The following is a 23,207-nucleotide window of genomic DNA, read 5'->3' as shown; positions in this document are numbered from 1 at the left end:
TGCTAGATGGACTTTTGGCCTGACTTGATGTTAGGCAATTTCCTATGTTGCTATGTACCTCCCAAGGAATTTTAAATAGGAAGCTGCCATATGCCACATCAAACTATTGGCTCATCTAACTCAGTCTGGCAGCAGCTTTCCAGAATTTCAGGTCTCTTCCACCCTGACTTGGAGATGCCGTTGATTGAACCTAGGACCTTCTGCATGCAAAGCAGATGCTCTATCACTGAGCCATGATGCCCTTGTTGGGATTTCGCCTACGTGCAGCTTCACACACAGCAGTTAAGAGTTGGCCAGAGACCAAGAAGACTGAGCAGAGGGAGTTATCCTGCTTAGAGATATGGGACCTTGGATACAGCTCTACTATTGGTTAAGGTCTCCACACAGGCATGATGACTGGATAGTGTGTTGGTCAGTGTAGTGTTCTGAGAGTCGTTTGGAGTTTGTTAAGAGAGCTAGTTAAGATCCGTATCTGTTCATGTATATAGTAACTTGTGAGTCTATTGTAAATAATAAACACCTCTAAGTAACCACGTTACTGGTAGCAGCGTCTCCTTCCTGCCTGCAACTGATTGCTTCTGGAAGTCTGTGTATGCTCTGCTATATTCAACTGGGTCTGGCTAAGATCCGGCAACAGGTTAAAGTTGTGAAACACCAATAGCCCTTACCTTCAAGCCTTGTGTGGAAGGGTAGAATACAAAATAAATCACCAATTAAAAAAAAGAGATGATAATATATAATAACATGAGGGAAAGGCATAAGTCCTTTGTCGGAGGAGCTTACAGTTGGAAAAAAAGGGGAGACAGTGAAGGCAGGGCAGAGGAAGAAAATACAGAACGAGCCAATAAAAGAGAGAAAGGGGGAGAGAGGAGTCATGACAAAGGGTAAGAAAGCGTTGACATGAGAAGATGCAGTTCCAGCAATGAGGGCTGCAGTCATGACTTCAAACCTGTAGGTGGTCAGTCAACTAAGCCAGTTTGACAAGAAAGGTCAGTGCGTAGGTGAACAGCAAGAAGCACTCTGCATCAAACTGTGGCAATTCTTTGAGGTTATCTGAAATTACTGTGATGGGAAAGAAAGAAGTGGTGTGGTGTGTGTTAATAAAACACCATAAGCACTTGAAGTTCTTCAATGAGGAGAGATTTAAGTCTATGCTTAAGGCTACCATGCTAAACACACTTTCTAGGGAGTAAGTCCCACTGAGCACAGAAAGACCTGCTTTTGGATAAAAACGTGTTTATGCTGCTGCTGTAAATCCCCCATGGAAGCCAATGGGATTTGAAAGTTTCTAACTTATACTCTTTCTACCAAGGAAACCTCTGGGATATTTTTTCCCAACTTTTTTCTTCAAATAAAATAAAATGTTTCTGGGCCAAACTAGGTGATATGCTGCAGATAAGACCGTAATAAGTCAAGCCTATGGGAATCTCACAAGCAGAACCTGAACACAAGAGTAATGATGATGATGATGATGATGATGATGATGATGATGATGATGATTTATTACTTATACCCCGCCCATCTGGCTGAGTTTCCCCAGCCACTCTAGGCGGCTTCCAATCGAGTGTTAAAAACAATACAGCATTAAATATTAAAAACTCCCCTAAACAGGGCTGCCTTCAGATGTCTTTTAAAGATAAGATAGCTGCTTATTTCCTTCATATCTGAAGGGAGGGCATTCCACAGGGCAGGGGCCACTGCCGAGAAGGCCCTCTGTCTGGTTCCCTGTACCCTCACTTCTCGCAATGAAGAAACCGCCAGAAGGCCCTCAGCGCTGGATCTCAGTGTCTGAGCTGAACGATGGGGGTGGAGAGTGGTCTCCTGACTTGCAATTCACAGCCACTGGGTGACAACGTAGATAAGTGTGCTGCGGGGGTGATTTGGATTGGCACCTTGGCAAAGGGGGATAGTGGACCGAGGAGACGGGACTTATCCCCTTCTCCCTGCATCCTTTCATGAATGAGAACCAGTAGGAAAATATTACGTGTATCTTGTCTATGATTGCAAAGACCAGCTTAGGAACAGAGGGTATTTTCATTAGGGAAACAATTAATACCTCATCCCTGTATGCTGTGGTTCCCATTAAGACCACCAGCTCTACCATGGTGTGGTAGTGTAGCTCTCCAATATTGTTGGACTCCCATTTCTATCAACACCAGCTAGCATGGCTAGTGGTCAAGGGCAATGGGAGCTGAAAACTCTGGTTCTGCAAGCTAGCGTGTCACCAACATCTCCTTTGATAACTGCCTCACTGCAGCTGCCTAGAACTTTCACGAACAAAGAGAAGAAGGTCATTTAAAGGAGCTGAACAATTTGCAGATGCCCGCCCTCCTCCCAGTATCAACAGTCTGGTTCCCAAACTTATTTTGTCAAACAACAGCAGGTTCAAATATGCTTAATTATGAGAGTCTCTGACAGCTTGTCAGTGCGCAAGCCAGAACTTTATAAAATTGTCAAACATTCATCTCCAGTTATGGGTTTTTTGCCTCAAGTCCAAAACACAAATTTATTGAAACAGCTAAGTGGTTTTTGTTACCATTCCACAATATTAAATAGGTGTGGACAGCCATCCTGTTATGATAAGAAAGCCAGCAAATTCCAAGTAAAGTGAAGAAAATATTATTTATAGCAAAATTCAACACCTCTCATTTTCTAGTGTCCCTCCCCCTATAAATACTCACCATTGTAACCGGTCTGAAAAGTACTGACCATACTATTATTTTTAGTGGTAGTGGCAAGATATGCTGTGCTGTTTTTATTGTAATTATCTGTATGCGCTCTCTCTCTCTCTCTCTCTCTCTCTCTCTCTCTCTCTCTCTGTTCTTTTAACTCTACCAATGTTTATTTTTTATTTTTTATGTTTTAAACTGTTCTTTTCATCTGTAAGTTGCCTTGAGTCTCTGTTATTTTATTATAAAATAATAAAATTCTAAGGGAATTTCAAAAGTCAGCTTCTTCTGGGCCCCATCAACAACACACCCAGAGAGTGAAAGCAAGATAAATAGAGTCTATTTCTACTTGTCCTTAGTCCTGTTACTGCTCCCTTGCTTGGAGAGGACAAGTAGAAACAACACACAGCAGGCAGTGATGTCAGTGGGTTTTGGGATATCGGGTCCTCCCTTAAAGAGGGCATGTATTGCGGTTAGACCTGGAAAACCGACACCCTGTGTTGTGGGTGGGTACAGTTGGACAGTCACAACACCCGATTGGTAGGTCCCTCGAAGCTGGGTACAATCTGGCCAATGGGACACAGTCCAAACGGTTCGAGGGACCTATTTATGCCCATGCACGTGACCCAGAGCTTCCTCTTTTGGCGTGTGCATTCGGAACGCCCACCAACCTCTCCCTATATTTAGGGCTTTTACACTTGACCTTGCTATGCCGTCGTGTGTCGTCTGTCGTTGGGACAGGAGCACGGCAGGAATTTCCCCACTTGGCTGATTGGCTGCTGCCATTTGGGTTTCGCCTGCCGCGTAGCAAATCGTCACAACTTGTAAGGTTGCGGATACGCTCTGGTTCAGGTGATAGGGATGGAAGAACGCTCTCACCATCCCCATGTGAAGGGTATTCCATTAAAAGATTCCAGGGACTCAATGGTTTGGTCAACCCCTGAGAAGGGGTGGTGCCCGTGCCTGAGTCTAGGGGGACATTTGGGTGGCGAAGTTAGCCCGTTCCCGGCTTTCTGCTTATCCAGGTGTTCACCCTTGGCTGACCTATGCTGGAACCCTGGGTCAGTGCTACCTGCATGGGAGGGAGCTAGTCGAACCAGAGCCTATGCAACCAGTGACTTTCTGTAATCAATAAAGTTGTAGCCTAAATTCTGCTAAAAACCAAACTAAAATTTGAGTCAAGTGTGAATTTATTTAGGGGGGAGGTTTCTGGGTCTGAACATGCAAATGACAGTGGGCCCCTGTTGGAGTGTGGGCCTTGACAGGTGCTATTTGGTTAGGGGGCTGTCATTCAGATTTTTTAAATTTTAAACTCCAATGACTAAGTAATCTAAAGCTTAGATAGGCTAAAAGTAGGTCTCTTCATGATGGTCTTTAATAACTCAATGAAAACCTTTTGGATGCCTTCACAACAGAAAGCAATGTGAAGATGTCTTAAAATATAAAAGGAGGAATATTTCAAATACTCAGATCCCAATTAGAGCCTGCAAAGCATTTGTTTCCTAGAATGGAAAAAAAGAAAGATGGTATTCTGTCAGTTCGTCTAAATGAAGCATTCCCCAAAAGGCCTAGCAATGGTATTTTTGTGAGTTCCCTTCCCTTACTTCTTTGCAGCTTTCATTTCATCTGATTTGTCTATCTTTTTGTCAGGTTTTTTTTAACTTCACTCATGTCTGGAAAACGGTACTGAATAAAGATAATGAATAAAGTAATGGAAAAGGCATAACCTAGCAAGTTCTAGTGTTGGTTGACAAGCATTTTCTTCCATGATAAATAAAGCTTTGCCTTGCAAGGGTTTAGCAGAGCATACCGCTGACTGTGATTGATCGTACCGGTTAGTGTCACTCATTGACTTCCAAAGGCTTTCTGAAGAACACCAAAAGTCAAGAAGAAAAATGAGGATAAAAATGTATTTTAAAATAAATAAAAAAGTAACTAAGTTGTCATCGTGGAGTTAAACTTAAAACAAGTCACATGAGGAAACCACAGACAGAAATAGCCTCGTTCCAAGAAAACATGCCTTGATTAATATTCATATAAGTAACTGCAGAGAAGTAAATTGGCCAAGAATCAAAAGTTGTATTGAGATACTGAGAAACTTTTACATGGACAAAATAGCTTTATCAGCCCCAAATTATCCTACTACTATGATAGCATACAGGGCTAGTCCAACATAATTGCTGCCTGAGACAGAACAACAAATGTCAACCCCCCCCCCCCCCCCACAACACACATCCTAAATCAAGGTGGCTCAGTAACTGAGACTAGCCATGTTATTTTGCCATCTGAGACAGAAAAGCGCCACAGGCTACTCTCTGTGGGGATATAATTACAATAAAAATACATTAGTTAATAAGTCAATATTGTCTTGTGGATACTCTGACCCTGTGGAATTCTTTTGACAGGCCTTATGTTTTCAACCAATCAAGAATAAGTCCTCATTGCTACACTTCAGGGCTCAGCGGTCTCCCAAGACTCACTAAAAGTTAAATCTCTGACCAATATAGCATATGAGAATGCTGGTGATGGAGCTTGGTCAGTGTTCCTTGAGTTGAAAATGAGTGTGTTGCTCACTTATCTCATCTAGGAAATGTTGAGTTGTGATTCACCTATGCTGATTTCGTAATGTTTGGGTAGAGGACGTGTCTGGTGACACTGAAAAGCATTTCCTTGTCTTTAACATGGCCCAAGTTGAACACATTAGCTTAAATTCTCTTCCAAACAGGAGACACTTGGCTGCTTACAAATATGTATCATTGTCCTAGATTCTGGTTGGAGACTGTGCAGCTAATGAGGTAGCACATCTTGAGGATAGGGTGAGCTAGCCTGACTTTACTCAACTAACCTCTCACATGTGCTTTCAATCTGCAGAGTGGGGTTGTCTGAACCTCTTAATGTTGCAGTGGGAACAAGAAGAACGAGGGACTCAGGTTTTCTTTCCCCTCCAACATCAGAAACAGAACCTTAGCATCTCTCAAATTTGGAAAGAAAGGTAGGAATGGCCAGCCCCTTGGGTAGCATTAACAGAGGATTAGACAAATTCATGCAAGATAAAGCTATCCTTAGCCAGTAGTGTAGCTTGGGTTAGAATCATAGAATCATAGAGTTGGAATAGACCACAAGGGCCATCGAGTCCAACCCCCTGCCAAGCAGGAAACACCATCAGAGCACTCCTGACATATGGTTGTCAAGCCTCTGCTTAAAGACCTCCAAAGGAGACTCCACCACACTCCTTGGCAGCAAATTCCACTGTCGAACAGCTCTTACTGTCAGGAAGTTCTTCCTAATGTTTAGGTGGAATCTTCTTTCTTGTAAAGAAACTGGGTTGCCAGTGCCTGGGGATGCACAGAGGATGGGGCTGGGAAAAAGGGGAACAGACGGAGTATACATGCACACTCAACTGCCTAACTGCGTCCAGGTCACCCAGGAAATCGCAGCCACAGAGATAAGAAAAGAAGAGTCTGGAGAGGACATTTCCTGGTTTGCATGGAGAAGTCATTTTCAATGGAGCCCCATGACAGAAGCACGCAGCTGTATTGAGGCAGCACCAGGTGTTGAAATTTTGAGTCCCTAGCAACTTTGCACCCAGGGCAACCTTAAAATGCAATACACTACTTATCTTGGCTACTAGCCACAATTTCTTTGTCCTGTCTCTACCATCAACAGTGAAATGCTTTTGAATACCAGTTGCTGGGAATTGCAAATGAAGAGAATGTTATTGCACTCAAATCCTGCACCTGCAAGCTTCTCACGGGCATCTGGTTGACCACTGTGAGAACAGGATCCTAGCAGACAGGCCTTTGACCTGATTCAGCAGAGCTCTTACGTTCTCATGTAAGGGTGGGGAGGGGGAAATAGGAAATTGATCTTCCTCAAACTACTCTGTAGGATAGCGATTTCTCAGCCATGCAGATTCTGGGACAGTCAGAATCTGTGGAACTTGAAACCCTCCATCCAAATACATTTCCATCTAATGAACTCCAGTTCCATTGACTAAAGGCTAAAGTGACTAATGGAGCAACAGAAACTGGCTATTGGCAAGGCTTTGACGCCCACTCATTGGAATCTTATTTACAGCTTAGAGGTATTTGCTTTCTTCTGCCCTTTAGGGAATGTAATGTCTGAGCTGCAGGAAATCGTGTAATTATTGAAAAATCAAGACCCCTGAAGCATATCCTGAAGGCCACAAAAAAAATTAAAAAAATTACACCCTCCAAAGCACGAGAAACACTGAGACAGCTGCAGATCAAGAATGTGTCACATGATATCGCTTCCTATCATCTCTTCATTCATAACCACTTTCCAGGCAGCATTTTTTCTCTGTAATAAAATAAATTCATCAATGAAGCTGACGTCTTATGTTCAACCTTATGGGTCTTCCAAAAAAGGTGTACAGGATTGCACATATTAAGTGGGGAGGGACCAGTTATCAATGCATAGAACCTCTGAATTTATCAGGTAATTGCTTTGCTTATATCATTATACAGAAAGGTGATGCAAAATGTCAGAATTTATATCCCAAACTTGTTTATATCCCAAACTTGTATTTGTTTATATCCCAAACTTTTCCCAAGGAATTCACCCCTCTCTCATCTACAAACTCATAAGAACTTTTTGTGGTGGTCAAGGGACACAGAGTGAACTTTATGACTTTAATTTGAATTTGGGTCTGCCCATTCCTAGTCCAAGACCATAATCTAACTTTCCACTACCTGGTGCTCTCTAGATGTTTTCTGACTGCAGATCCCATCTGCCCCAGCAACTGAGGCCAATGGTCAGGGGTTTTAACAGAATGAATATAAAAAGAGCCCTGCCTGGATCAGAACAAATGTCTATTAGATTCAGCTTCATGTTTTCCCACCATAGTCAACCAGATGTATAGGAGGAGCCCACAGCCAGGGCATAAGCACAGTAGCCTTCTCTCCTTGTGGTTCTTCAGTGACAGGTATTCAGAGACATGTTGTCTCTGGTCCTGGAAGTTGTACACAGCCTTCATGACTAGGCATGGGGGAGACATTTGATTCAATTCACATTGGTTTGCAAAACTACCTACTTCGTAAGAACTAAAACACGGCCTTTGAAATTTCCACTTCATATTTTGCAATGCTATTTTCCAGCTAAGCAATGTGTACCAAAGGAAAAAAGAGAAAAAGAGAAAGATTATAGTAGGGCAAAGGGAGCATAAAAAGGTAAAGGTACCCCTGACTGTTAGGTCCAGTAGCGGACGTCTCTGGGGTTGCGGCGCTCATCTCGCTCTATAGGCCGAGGGAGCCAGCGTTTGTCCACAGACAGCTTCCGGGTCATGTGGCCAGCATGACTAAGCCGCTTCTGGCGAAACCAGAGCAGTGCACAGAAATGCCATTTACCTTCCCGCCAGAACGGTACCTATTTATCTACTTGCACTTTGATGTGCTTTCGAACTGCTAGGTTGACAGAAGCAGGGACCGAGCAAAGGGAGCTCACTCTGTCATGGGGATTCGAACCGCCAACCTTCTGATCGGCAAGCCCTAGGCTCTGTGGTTTATAGTAGGGCAAAGGGAGCATAACTATGCATATATTCATTAAACTGATATGCATTATATTTGGGGAAACTGCTTTGCAAAAAAAAAGTGTATATCAGGCAAAATTGCATACAAAATGTGTATATGAGGAGAAATTTGCACTAAAACGCTGGTGATTTCCATGAGGACTTCCACCCCCCTTCAAAAAATAATAATTCACAAATTGCTGCAGTAACGTGGAAGACTAAACTTAAGATTGGAAAAATAGAAAACTGAGAGAAATTGAAATTGACAGATTTATCCATCTTTACCCATCACTAGTAACATTGACTGCCTTTTCCTCCATGAATTTGTCTGTTCTCTTTTTAAACCCTTCCAAATTTGTGGCCATCACCATATATTGTGGTTGCAAATTCCATAGTGTGACCTTGTGAGAAAAAGAACTTTCTACAGCACAACACACATAGTTATAAACATGGTGTTATTATCTGTGTTCTTGTGTAAAGGATTTGTGGCCTTCATTGCACTGGATCTCTCCAGGCCAAATGACAGCTTCATTCTATTGCCAGATACAAAAGAGTAATTGATTCTATGTACAGCGCTAGAGTAATGTTTTGATGGAGCAATTTGTCTTTTCCATGATGGCTTTTTTGGTCCATTTGTTAATAATATTACTCCAACACTTAAGTGGACATCCTAAAGAATTTATTTACTCTTTTTTTCTCCTTTGAACTCTGAGCATCCCAAATTGCAGCCTACATGTCAAAATGAAATATCTTCTTCATTAGTCTCAAAGCAGGCAACCACATTTTGAAACAATACAAAAGCATTTCAAATAACGCATAATGAAAAATAAGGATTCCCCTTACAGCATTTCCTGCTATTAAGATGAACCAGTTCTAAAAATGCCGTAGCGAGAAAGAAGCTTTATTTTTCCTGGGAAATACTCGGGCTCTGATGATGTCACAACTCTGCAGAAGAGTTTTTTTAAAAACCACAACAACACATATTTAATGTAATTCGCACTGCACATATTCCTTTCAGTTGTAAGAATGGCAAGATTTTTTTACCCTAAACACAAGCAACAAACCATATTATTAGGATTCTAAAGTAATCTAGGATGCTTGACAAATTTGTGGATATCAGGTAAGACTGGTCTGATCCATACTTCCTGAACTGTGTGAAGCAGAACAAAATTATCCATCAGCTTTCATGATACTAACTCGGTTTTTGACTCAAAAAATATATAGAGGAATAGGTTTGTGCTGGTTTGGGCCAATGGCCTATCTAGTCCAACGTCCCGTTCTTACAATGGCCAGCCAAATGCTTGCAAGCAAAACCTGAGTGAAACATCACTCTTAACACTTCTGGTTCTCAGCAACTGGTATTCAAAGGCTTATTGTCTCTGATAATGGAAGAGAATATAGTCATCATGGCTAGTAGCCACTATCCTCCATGAATTTGTCTAATATCCTTTTAAAGCCATTCAAGTTAGTGGCCATAATGACATCTTGTGAGAGCAAATTCCACCATTTAACTACTGCTGTGTGTAGTACGTGCTGTGTGACATACGTTATTTTGTCTTTCTCAACTTACTTACAAAAATCATATTTGAATAGAAAAAAATGTTAGAAATGTATTTGAAGGAAAGGATGTTCCAGTATATATTTCAATGTAAATAGATGTGTAAATGAATAAATCCTAGATCAATGCAGAAACAGGATGATGATGATGATGATGATGATGATAATAATAGTACCTTTATTGTCAATGTACAACCTGTGTACAATGAAATTAACCTAGCCTCCCCCCCCAAAACATTTAAAGATATCTGCATCTAAAGGAATTTGGGGAAGAAATAGATCGATTCACTCATCCCTAATTTAAAACACTAAGAAGTCCAACAATATAGGTCATGTAACTTAATATTACAATTCACATCCAAGTGATTTAGAATTAGCCCAATAACAGATATTCATAACTGGAACAGCTGGTGAGAAGTTGATTCCTTCACTATTAACTTAGCTTTCCCAAATCTTGTACCCTGTGGATGTTGATGGACCCCATCTCCCATCATCCCTGACCATTGGCATTGGTGGACTTTGGGCTCTCAGATTTGTATGATGCTAAAACGTGCTAAAACATAAGGCAGGCTTAAGCAGTATGTGGACTGAGAACTCCCAGAAGTGCAAGTTGGATTTTGAAGGGGCAGAAGAACCAGAGACCAAATTGCAAACATGCGCTGGATTATGGAGAAAGCTAGGGAGTTCCAGAAAAACATCTACTTCTGCTTTATTGACTACGTCAACCACAGCAAACTATGGCAAGTTCTTAAAGAAGTGGGAGTGCCTGATCACCTCATCTGTCTCCTGAGAAATCTCTATGTGGGAAAAGAAGCTACAGTTAGAACTGAATATGGAACAACTGATTGGTTCAAAATTGGGAAAGGAGTACGGCAAGGCTGTATATTGTTTCACTGCTTATTTAACTTATAAGCAGAATTCATCATGCGAAAGGCTGGGCTGGATGAATCCCAAGCCGGAATTAAGACTGCCGAAAGAAACATCAACAACCTCAAATATTCTGATGACACAACCTTGATGGCAGAAAGTGAGGAGGAATTAACGAACCTCTTAATGAGGATGAAAGAGGAGAGTGCAAAATATGGTCTGAAGCTCAACATCAAAAAAACTAAGATCATGGCCACTGGTCCCATCACCTCCTGGCAAATAGAAGGGGAAGAAATGGAGGCAATGAGAGATTTTATTTTCTTGGGTTCCATGATCACTGCAGATGGTGACAGCAGTCACGAAATTAAAAGATTCCTGCTTCTTGGGAGAAAAGCAATGACAAACCTAGACAGCATCTTAAAAAGCAGAGACATCACCTTGCCAACAAAGGTCCGTATAGTTAAAGCTATGGTTTTCCCAGTAGTGATGTATGGAAGTGAGAGCTGGACCATAAAGAAGGCTGATCGCCGAAGAATTGATGCTTTTGAATTATGGTGCTGGAGGAGACTCTTGAAAGTCCCATGGACTGCAAGAAGATCAAACCTATCCATTCTTAAGGAAATCAGCCCTGAGTGCTCACTGGAAGGACAGATCCTGAAGCTGAGGCTCCAATACTTTGGCCACCTCATGAGAAGAGAAGACTCCCTGGAAAAGACCCTGATGTTGGGAAAGATGGAGGGCACAAGGAGAAGGGGACGACAGAGGACGAGATGGTTGGACCGTGTTCTGGAAGCTACCAGCATGAGTTTGACCAAACTGTGGGAGGCAGTGGAAGACAGGAGTGCCTGGCGTGCTCTGGTCCATGGGGTCACGAAGAGTTGGACACGACTAAATGACTAAACAACAACAACAAACAACAACAACAACAACAACAAAACTTGGTGCACCCACCTCTTGCACTTCAATCTACAGCATTGTTTTGGTGCCCACACTGTGCCACCCTAAAACCACCTTTGCCATTGGCTATGCTGGCTGGAACTGAAAGGAGCTAGAGTCCAACAATTTGGAGAAATCTGCTCTAACTCTAGAGTGCAGAAATCTCTATTTAAATGAAGACTGAAGTGAGACGTCACTAAAATGTGAGAAGTGTAGCTAGCATGGTGCCCTCCAGATGCTATAGCACTCCAAGTCCCATCAGCCCCAACAAGCTTTTAAATTGAATTCTGATTCTTTATAGTGTGTGGGGTTTTTTAAATAGTTCTTTTGCATTGGGTCTTCTGCCAGTGACTGTAGAGATGATTGTAAATTAAGCAGTATATGTATTGTTGTCAGGGAACTGCCATCGGCTCAAAGTCAAGAGATAGAAGGGCAATTGTGTTATAGGGAGCCTCCAAAAATCTTGTGAAGCAGTTCCTCTTTCGGAGAGGAGGAAAGTGGAGAAGAGGTGCAAGGACCAGAGGATGCTAGGAAGAGCCTTAACACCGAGCCTGAGCAAGCCGGAGAGGCGGGGAGCATGCCCTTGCCATCGCCCATCCTGCACAGTAGTTTGAGGTGCAGGGAGGGGTGGAAAACGCTAGGGGTGATGAGACTTTTATGTTGGGGGAGGTACAAAAACAGACCACTCCCGGATTCTGCTAGCGATTGAGCCAGATATGAACTTAGGATGCTTTTCACTGTAAATACTTTGCACCAAAATAAAGCCTGTAAAAGACAGGTCGGAGTCTTGCCTGGTTACTCTCGAGCAACCGCAACAGCACCTGACAATTGTTGAAACAAATGCAGAATAAATTATAAAATCAGAACTTTGCGGCAGGGGCTGGGGAGGTGGCTGACAATTACAGAACCATGAAACACGCCACTACCTTCCAAGGTTGTTGAACCAAACTTTGACAGCCTATCATCTCAACTGGCTGCCTACTCAAATCCTAGACTCTGCAAGGAAGCAGAAGTTGTGTTTGCAAGGGAAACATAGAACTCCTGAAAAATCCAGGTAACCAGAATAATTTTGCTTTCAGAAAAACGCACAGCAACAATGAACACACCATTTCTTTTACTTTGGAAGCGGCAGCGTGGAACAAAAAGAGAACTGTCTTCATTGTGTAAAGAGGGACAACAACCCTGTCATTTACATCTTCTTGACTTGAAGCCAAGTCTTGCCTGCAAATTGACTGTAGGGCTAAGAAATCCCATTTTGCACCACCACTGCTGTTTCTGAAGGCAGATGAGGGGTGGTGGTGGTGAGAATTGTTTTTCTTTTGCTCATTTTAAAGTAGCAAACTCTTCCCCCCTGTTTGAATGGCTGTCTTGCAAATAGGCTGCAGTTATCTGCGCTGAAAGTCTAGCATTAACTAGCAGGGCATTGCAAATGTCAGACACTCACTCCTTTTGCATCCCAGGAAGACAGATAAACACTGTTATTTGAGTTGCCGCTGAATTGGGCCTAAAGCAGCATTTTGAGTCAAATGTGGATGTTCCTGCTTAGGGGAAACCTCCAAAGAATTTTTCTCTCTGTTGTGTGTGTGTGTGTGTGTGTGTGTGTGTGTGAGAGAGAGAGAGAGAGAGAGAGAGAGAGAGAGAGAGAGAGAGAGAATTCAGCTGCTACTGATTTCTGCCTAAAGTGAAAATTCAACATAAATGTGGATGCTTCTGCTTGGTTGTAATATTGAGGAATTTTGTGCCAAGCAAAAAGAGTATCAATTTGACCAGCAATAAATATATTTTCTTTCCAAGAGGAAGTTGCAGATCCCTACTAAAACACTAGGGACATATTACAAATAGGCTTAGTCAGTTAGGTCATCTGGGGAAGTGCAATACTGGCCCCCATGGAGCAGAACCACAGCTCATATTAACAAGAAGTCATGGCTTCATTGTTGTGGGTCCAACTCTACTGAGTTTCCTCCCAATAGAAGTCAGACAGGCACCGTTCCTGATAGGTTTCAGATACCTAATTAAAACTGCTCTATTTCAGAAGGCTTTTTCATCATGAATGTTTCTCTGTTGTTTTAAAATTTTGCAATTTTATTTTTTTAAAAAAAATCAATTTCTGAAGTTTTCAATTTTGTATAGTATGTTTAATTTTTTTACTGCAAGCCACTTTGAGACCTAGATAGTTAAAAGTGGGATTGTTTATTTAAATTGTAATAATTAATTAATGCATAGTTGTAACCCTTCTTTTCCCCCAAAATGGTAACCTCCACAATTAAGTAGAGGAATACGAAAGGTGCCCTTCATGATGCCACCACCAGAATAGATGTACAGTAACAAATTTGAGAATTAAAGCTTAGATTATTGGGTGCATCTTATGTTACGTTTTATAGACATGGCTTCACCCCATTATATATATATATATATATATATATATATATATATATATATATGCGCCAATATAATGTGAGAATAGCAATATCAACAGCTAAGTTTGAGAAAATACATGGGGGATTTCTTATCCAATGTTTTCTTTCTCACGTCATGCTTTATGGACACTTCCTGAGCACTTGCAAGAATGCAAGGTCATATAACCCAGTCATTATATCTGCCTTTGGGAAGAGTGGAGTTAATTTCTCTGGTTGAGAGAGCCAAAGAGGGTGGCAGTGCCAGGGGTCACGGGGCTGTAAATAGAATACTTTTTTTGCAACTCAAAACTGTGGCGTTCATTTGCAACAGCTGTTACCGTGATGAAATAAGGTTCCGCTCACTTGTAAGGTAAAGCAACAAATGATCAAGAACACTGAAACCATATCCTGTCTTGTTATAAACACATCTGATACTGCCAGCTTCTGGAAATAATAGGAGACATCTTGCCTTGAGAGGCAATGAACACTTCCTTGCAGCCTTTGTGAAAGTGCATAAACAATCATATTGTTATTAAATGCTGCTCCAACTACCAGTATTCTCTACTACTTCTGCCACAACCTGTATCCTCCTTCTCCTGCTCCACTACTAAATGACCCTGAACAATTCAGTATGATCAGTACACCTGGCCACTTCATTGTTCACCTCTAACTCTAGATCCTTTATGAATAAAGATATAGGACAATGAAAACACGAACCACACGCCTTCTGAATAGTTTCTATCCAAGAGCTCTGATTGCACTAAATAATGATCTCAGGGCCAGTTGCAAGAAATAGCAAGCAGGGAGCAGGAAGGAATGAGATAGGTTTTAGGTTATGTTATGCCTTTAATAGGTTATGTTATATTCTGGATTATGTTATGTTTTTATAGATTATGTCTGAATAGGATGAGAGTGTTGGAGATACGTGCAAATGTGTATGTGAACCCGGTCTTTGGGTGGGTGTTTGATTTTCGTTGTTGTGTATACTGTGTATATACGGACAATGACAATAAATTTATCTATCTATCTATCTATCTATCTATCTATCTATCTATCTATCTATCTATCTAATAAGTTAAAAATCATGGATCCCAATACCAATCCTTGGAGGACTGCATTCAGAGAACTGTCCATTTCCCCCATCTCTTTGATTCCTCCTACTGAACCAAATCCTGATCTAAAGAGGACCTCTCCTCTTATTCCTTAGCCAGGAGTCTTTGATGAGGTACCTTGTCAAAAGCTTTTTGAAAGTCTAAGTACACTATGTCAGCTGGATGACCACTGTTTGTATGATTGTTTTTAGAAACTCTGATGGGTTCCTGAGACTTCCTCTTGCAGAAGCCCTGATGGCTCTGCTTCAGCAAGTCTTCTTCTGCATACTTGGTTATTTTACCTTTAACAACACTTCCCACCAGTTTTCCTGAGACAGTTGTTAAACTAACCAATCTGTAATGTCCAGTATTCCCCCAGATTCCCCACTGAATCGCCCTTTAAAAATTGTTGTTGCATTGGCTACTTTCCAGTCCTCAGCTATGGAGGCTGTCTTGAGGGACAAGTTACATATTTTTTTGTTAGAAGAACAACAATGTCACATTTGAATTATTTGAGAACCTTTGGGTGAATGTCATCTGGGCCTGGAGGTTGATCAGTTTTTATTTTCTCTGTTAGGCCTAAAACTTCATCTCTCATCACCACTATCTGCCTCTGTTCCTCAGGTTGCTTTACTGCAAAAGTTAGTTCTTGCACTGGAATCTGCCTTTTATATTCTGCTATGAAGACAGATACAAATAATTCATTCAACTTCTCTGTAATCTCCTTATCCTCTTTTGGCACACCTTTGGATCCCTTGTCATCCGAGGGCCTAATCACCTCCCTAGATGGTCTCTTGTTGCTAATGCATTTAAATAACTTCTTGTTGTTGCTCTTAATGTTCTTAGGGACGTGCTCCTCAAGTTCTTTTTAGCACCATCTTTTTTCATTACATACTGTCTACTGGCACTTTATTTTTTGCTAGAGTTTTTGTTCCACCATCAGTGCCACCATATTAATAGTGGGAAAGGAGAAGGAATAATAGGATTCAGAGATTAGACCCCCCCCCCCCCCACTTCTGCAAGCGAGCACCGAAAAAATACTCAATAGCATGGAATTATTCTGAATTTTTATAGGACAAATAACTAGGAAAGAGACTAAGCTGTAAACATAAAAATATTTTCCCCCAAACACCCACACCTCCACACCCACAACTTACCCAGTTTTTGCAAAACTTGCCCAGTACTTCAGAATAGACCTACTCAGAGTTTCCTCCGCTTTGGTGTAATTAGCTCTTCTCTCTAGAGGTAGTCCAAATACAAATTCTATTTCATAGCCATGTGGTACTCCCATCCACTCTGGCCAAGGTAGTTTTGAAGATCGGTGCTCAAAGAAGTATAAGAAAGCGTTGTTCTGTGCCTCGGCGAAATGTTTTACAAACTCCACGGTAGGACATATGAAATTGTAATCTCCAACGATATCATCCATAGCATCACGGTAATTGAAAGGGATCTGCTCTTCCTCCCAGTCCGTATAGTGAAAAGCAATAGATTCCAATCCCACTTCACTTGTTTCTGGGAAGGATAGTGCCAAGCCTGCCCGGAATTCTGTTTCATTGATAAGGCTGTTGTTATCTTTGCTGAAGCCAGGTGCTCCGTACACAAGGAAAGCCGTACCTTCATCTTTGTTTACCCCCAACAAGATCTGTGTTTGTTTAAAATTCCCATTCTTCAACAAGGTTCCAGGGAGATCAGCAAGAAAATCGCCATCAACTACTGGAGTGAAGTACAGCTCCAAAAGAGCCCTGTATGGTAAAACAGACACTTCATTGGCAAGTATATCCTGGGGATCTTTGCTCTGAAGACAAATAATGATCTCTGTTTCGTTGCTACTCGTACAGTGGAGGAGTTTAGCTAGAGTTAGAATTCTCCGTGTTGCTTCAGAGGGTAGAAGTGCACCCCAAGGGGCATTCCCAGCACCGCTTTGCATGATTGCCCTGGTGAAGAGAGGATGGCTTTGTGGAGAAAGGAGGTGGTAGCTGACACCTCCTGCTCCAGCACTCTCTCCAAACAACGTCACACTTTTAGGATTGCCACCAAAAGCTGCTATGTTGTCTTGGACCTACTGAAGTGCCAGTCGTTGATCAAACAACCCTGCATTTCCTGGAGCATCTTTGTTCCCCGGCAAAGCCAAGAATCCCAATGCTCCTAACCTATAATTCATTGAAACAACAATGACTCTCTCAACACGGGCTAGAAATCTGCCATCATAGACATTCAATGAGGAGGTCCCAGTCTGGAAGCCGCCACCATAGATCCATACCATGACAGTTGCATTTTTAGGCTTGGGTGAAGGAACCCACACATTGAGGTAGAGGCAATCTTCACTGAGGTTTGTGTTGGGGTTCCACATCTCGGATCCTGAAAACCCAGGGAAAGTATTGTCTATGTTCTGATAGCAAGAGTTTGCATACTTGGTGGCATTCCAGACCCCTCCCCATTCTTCCCGAGGCTGCGGCTTTTTGAAGCGAAGTCGCCCAACAGGTGGAGCTCCATAAGGAATCCCGAGGAAGGCTGAAACTGTTCCACCAAGCACAGGCAGCATCAACCCTTTGACTCTTCCACTCTTAGTAGCAACGATGGTGTCATCTTGAGGGACCACCTTCTTGACAAACATGTACAGCACAAGAAGCCACATGAGAGTGCATGCTCCATTAGGGTATATCATGTTTCCTGAAATGAAATTGGAGGGGGGGATATGTTTTCAGTGCAGCAATGCAAGAGGTGACTGCATTCGGGGGGGAAATGTGCTATAGCCTTAAAGCATTAAAAATCACAAAATAGTAGGCATACCCTGGGAAGACCAAGAAATGAGCCTTACAGAGTAGTTAACTTGAGAACCTAAGACCAAGCTCTCCTAGTGCTTTGAATTACAAATGTAGCCAAACAGGAGTGGAGAAAAATGAAAATCATTGTCCTCATCATAAGACCACAGGAAGTTGTTGTACACAGTAGAGGCAGGATATTGGTCTATCTAGCACAATCCTACCTAGAGATGGTGGTGGTGATTGAATTTGGGACCCTGTGCATGCAAGGTAGATGTTTTGCTACAGCTATCCTCATCCTCCCTGAATGACCACATACCGGGGGTTCTGTCATAGTGGATTTCCTCCATTGGTAGGGCATGTAACGCTTGAGATCCCTTCCAGCTTAATGAACCAACCATTTTCACTTATAGTCAGCTTCTCCCATTTCTAGTCAAATTCACCAGGAGTGCTTTCCTCAAGGGTGTCTAGTGCCCTTTGAGACTGGTAAGGCAGACCAACACTAGTTGGAGCTTCAGACAGACAGGCAGAGCAACCTAATTCTAGTTTTGCCCACCCTGATGAGGTCTACAAGGACAATACAGAGACTATGGAAGAGCAAGGTTACATGTTCATCACTGCTTCCTGTAGAAATGAGTTCAGACAAAAGAATGCAGAGGGACCTGCAGACTGAACTATTTGGTTACTTCAGAGGATCTAAAAGAATTAGTTTGACACCATTCTGAGGCATTTCATGGAGAGCAAAATATCCATATATTATGCCAAGTCATATTTTTACACCAAACTCTTTCCTGGAAACTTTGTGTGTGTTTATTCATCACGCCACTAATGATTGCGCTTTCTTTCATATGGAGTTTTCTTTCAGGAGTTATGTTTGAGATTCAGGCCTTGATATTGACCTTAGTAAAAAAAAAAAAAAACACCTCCAAAATGATATTGCAGTAACTTGGGCGTTGTGAGTAATTTCTCCTTGAGGAGGGTGAAAAGATATGGGGGAAAGGAAAGAATTCTGTGTCCTCATTACTGTCATTGTAAACAGTCTGTTCTAGGTTATTGAGTAGTACTTCTATCCTTAAAAGGAGCAGAGTTAATTTCTGTGCAAAATACAGCTGTGTGGCTCATTGAGGGCCATTTTGCTGGCTGTCTGCTTACAGTTGAAAGCTGAGAGTGGAAAATAGGAACATTTTTGCTTGAAGTGCTTCCTAAGTATGCGAGAGCATCAAAGGAACAGAAGGAGAGGGGGATTATCAGAGACAATATTTCACAGATTCAGTCGAATGTGAGAGCAAATAAAAAGCCATGGCGTACAGGCCGAATACTGAAGGAAAGGATTTAAAGTAATGGTAGACTTTATGTAAAGCCTCTTGGGGCGGTTCATAAAGAACTGTAGAGCATGATAAAGGAGCATTAATCTATCCTTAAACTTTGCTCACCTAAGATCTTACCGGAAACTGCACACCTGTGAACTTTGTGCTTGCCAGGTGCGTGGCGATGACACTGGGCTTGCATGCAGAATGCTTGCACAAGGTTTTACATGGAGATCCACAGCCCCGTGGGCATGATATTTTCACAAATATATGCATTTTTTGTACATATCACTTGGCTGGGGAAGATGTTCATTCAATTCTTTGTTCCCCTGGGTGGGTCATGCCATTCCCCTTGCCTTCAGTGTTCCTGAAAGTGTCCTGCTATGCCCACTGACTTCAACATGCCATCACAACATTCCACCAAACAAAGGCTCACAGAGCAGTTTACATATCAATGAAAATATGACCGTCTCTATTCTCAGGCTTACATTTGAAGATACCTGACACAAAAGGGAAATGGATTGGGGCAGAGAAGGAGATAAGAAAACTCAAGTGCCAGTTGTCATTTACAAGTCCTTCTAATGACTGGACACGAGACATGATTTAGACTCAGCACATCCACATGGTGATTTAGATGGATGATGTGTTGACAGAAGTGACCAAAATCTTCTTGGAGATGTTACGTTAAGTAATATGTTTGATTGTTGAATATGTAAGTGTATGTCTCGAGACGATGGATAAAACAAACACCATTGGCTGTACTGCTGGCTAAGTGTTTAATGATTATTGTATTCACAGTTGTTTTAAAACCAATAAAAATATTTTAAAAAGACAAAAGAAGTGACATAGAAGTCAATGGGTACAGTATCATATACACACAGGAGCACAGAAGTCAATGGGCATGGCATGACATACCCACAGGAACGTTATGATCGGAGCACGGGTGGCCAGGCATGTGCTTGGTTAGAGGCACTCGTTTTATTAATTAATTAATTAATTAAAATTAATTAAATACACTGTCCCTTAATGCAACAGATTGGAGCTCATTCCCAAGTAAATGTGTTTAGCATCAGGGCAGGAAACACAAATACTTTCCATTCCTAAGTGGGGGAAATAATGATGAAATATATTATTTTGTTATACTGCAAATGCCTGAGAGGAGGAAGCAGGGGTAGGATGACACACACACACAGTAGTAAGGTGGCTATGTTGGTGAAATACTGTTTCTTGCCTTTCTCTTTATAAATGGGTACTTTTAAGAAATTATAATATGCATATGAGGGAGAGAAGTAGGTGGCTCTCAGCCTTTTCAACATAGTTGGCAAAAGACTGAGTGACTGATGGGGCTTTTTATGACTTGAGAAGAAAGCAAGCTGATTCCTAAGCGTATCAGATTTCAGCTTGCCTGCCTACACTCCACCAGCTTCTTCAGTGAGGCTGCAGTCCTAACCCAATTTATTTGGGAGTAAGCTCCATGGAATTCAACAGGACTTCCTTTACTTCCAGAATGTTGAATTAATGTGGAGGAATCATCAAAAATCTATGAAGAATGTTGCCTGCCCTGGTTTTGATCTCTCTCTCTCTCTCTCTCTCTCTCTCTCTCTCTCTCTGTGTGTGTGTGTGTGTGTGTGTGTGTGTATGCCTAGAGAGAGAGCGTGGGTTTCAGTTCAGGAGGGGGAGATAGGTGTAAAATGAGTAAGATTACCAGGCTTAAAGGTTGGGCTTTAGTTTCAAACTGCAGAAGGTACAACAGGCAATTTGATTCAAGAATTGATTTGCAAGTTAATTATCAACAGTACAAATACAAGTGAGCACTGTGGAAGCTGTCTTCTGAGGAAGATAAGGAGATAAAAAAGTGAAGAATCAGAAAAGGAGGAAAAGAGATTGTGAGAGGTGGGTATGGAGAACTTTGCACTGTATCCAATGCACATTTACTCAGAAGTCAAACCTATCCAGTTCAATGCTATTTATTTCCTAGCAAAGCGTGCCTATGATTTGCAGGCTGTTTCACCTTGACTTCTTCCAGTCTTCCTGTGGCAAATAATATATACATGATTAAAAAAGGAAAGCAACAATATATCAGGGCAACTCACCCGTTCACACATACTTTTTTTCACAAAGTGGACATGATCCTGTTAAAACTAACTAAAGCAGTGTGTTGTGATGACTTCACATTGCACACACCTCAATACACATTTCAATGTCCCTGTGGGAATGCAAATGGATGGTGATAATGGGCAATTAACAGCCTAACAGCTACACAACTTCCACATAGTTCTCTGAAGAATCGAAGGCAATGATTTCTGCAAATGGTGAGAACTGATCAAGCAGACAAGTTTTTACTAACAATTTTGCCATCAAATCGAATAGGCCATAGCAAATTGTAATTCTTTTTCCTTTTCCTTTTTTCATTAGTCAGTGATTGCAAATCCCATGCCAACAAGGAAGCACCATTGAGGTCAATGGGTTTCCTCTCAAGTAGGCACAAAGAAGCAACACAATTCAGTTCAAATTCTGCCGAATTTGCACTTCCTCAAACCACAGGCGTCATTCAAAATTCGCACTTCTCCGAATTTTGCAACACAATTCACCAAGCAAGCATTGGATACAAAAGGGTATATACTAGTGAAATGGGCATAAAACGTGTTTGTCAATGAAAATAACATAAAAATGCATTATATTAGGGGAAATTGCTTGCAAACTTGTATATAGCATGCAGAAAATGCTGAAGAGTTTTCATGATGTGGAAATGTGAAGAGCTGAGTTTAAGATTGGAAAAATAAGAAATTGAAAGAAATCAAAACTAAAAGATTTGTCCATCCTTATTCCTAAGTAAAGGCGAAGGAAGCTGCGTCCTAATGGTATTCTAGGACACAGTTAAATATACTTTAGTCCAATTAATTTCCACATGATGCAAGTACATAAAACAATGTTCTGGCTTGCAGCCAAGTGTCAGCTATTAAATATGCACACTGGAACCACACATAATGTTGTGCATGTCACAATTATCCCTATAACAGCTTGTGCTGACTTATTTTTTCCTGCATGATGGAGCAAAGCACTCAAGAGCAGGTACAAAGTTCCCTTTCAAATATTTTCCAAAAGCCAACTCTCAACTAAAAGTTAAACTGTCATTGTTTGGTATGAAATATTTGGTCCTGTGCTTAGGTTAACGTGAAACAGACTGAAGAAAATAAAACTCACTTTATTACTTCCAGAACAAAAGAACTCAGAAGATTCTTTTAGGCTGTCATCCAAATGGAGATACATTGGTAGATGCATCTACTTTTCTTTTCTTTTTAAAGTTTTTTTCCATTAGTCTTTATCCATGAAAGTTCAACAGAACAGACTTCGGTATTCTCATTCAGTGGAGCAATACAATTTATTTCAATGATTGTTTCCTCTCCTTGCAAATCTTTAGCCAACCAAGAAATCTATACACAAGGCTGTGTAATCTCTATTTAAATTCAGCAGATAGTTGAATTAATAAATGATTTTTTTTAGTTCAGTTTAATTTACTTAGCCCAGAATCCATTGAATAATACTATGGTTCGATACACATGCCTGCTTATTTGTTCCATCAGTTCCATTTGCAGAATAGACTTTGTATTCCCAGCAGAGCAACAAATGGACAGAGCATAACGTTTTAGTAGACTGCAATTCCCATACAAATCGAGCTTAACTATAACTTATGCTGATAGAGATCAACGTAAATAGAGAATCTCTTACCCCGTTTCGTATTACAGAGATGCCAAAGTGTGTGTGTTTTTTAAGATCCAAGATCTTTAATACTTCAGCAAAAGGCAGTGTTCAGCTGCTTCTTTAATGCTTGCAAATTGGACTGTGCTGACATTATAATGAACTGTTTAAGAGAAAGCTCGCGAGACTTGGCAACAGCAATTTGATCTGAAAGCAGGCGGTCTTAATATCTGACATCTGCTCAAAGGAGAATGCCATCATTGTTGAAAGGCTTTGCAGTTAAGTCAAGTAGGGAATCGGAGCATTCCAATTTTCAGGATTTCGTCAGGGACGGGAAAATGAAGGAAGTGCACGCATATTTAGAAAAGCCAGTCCATTGGAAGTACAAAGTATAAA

The 23,207-nt window shown here is 41.3% G+C and overlaps 1 protein-coding gene across 1 annotated transcript in view; it reads right to left on the bottom strand.

Annotated features, from left to right (window-relative positions):
• Positions 1 to 22,980, bottom strand: part of BCHE (butyrylcholinesterase) — a 51,550-nt gene extending 28,570 nt beyond the window's left edge. Inside the window, 2 exon segments of the mRNA XM_028731469.2 lie at positions 16,201 to 17,713; positions 22,842 to 22,980. Of these exon segments, the coding sequence (XP_028587302.2) occupies positions 16,201 to 17,708 (1,508 nt within the window). The 5' untranslated portion in view covers positions 17,709 to 17,713; positions 22,842 to 22,980.
• Between the last annotated feature and the right edge of the window lie 227 nt (positions 22,981 to 23,207).

This window comes from Podarcis muralis, chromosome 6 (assembly GCF_964188315.1).
Source record: "Podarcis muralis chromosome 6, rPodMur119.hap1.1, whole genome shotgun sequence".
NCBI classification, from domain to species: Eukaryota; Metazoa; Chordata; class Lepidosauria; order Squamata; family Lacertidae; genus Podarcis; species Podarcis muralis.
This window is presented reverse-complemented; position numbering and strand designations above follow the sequence as displayed.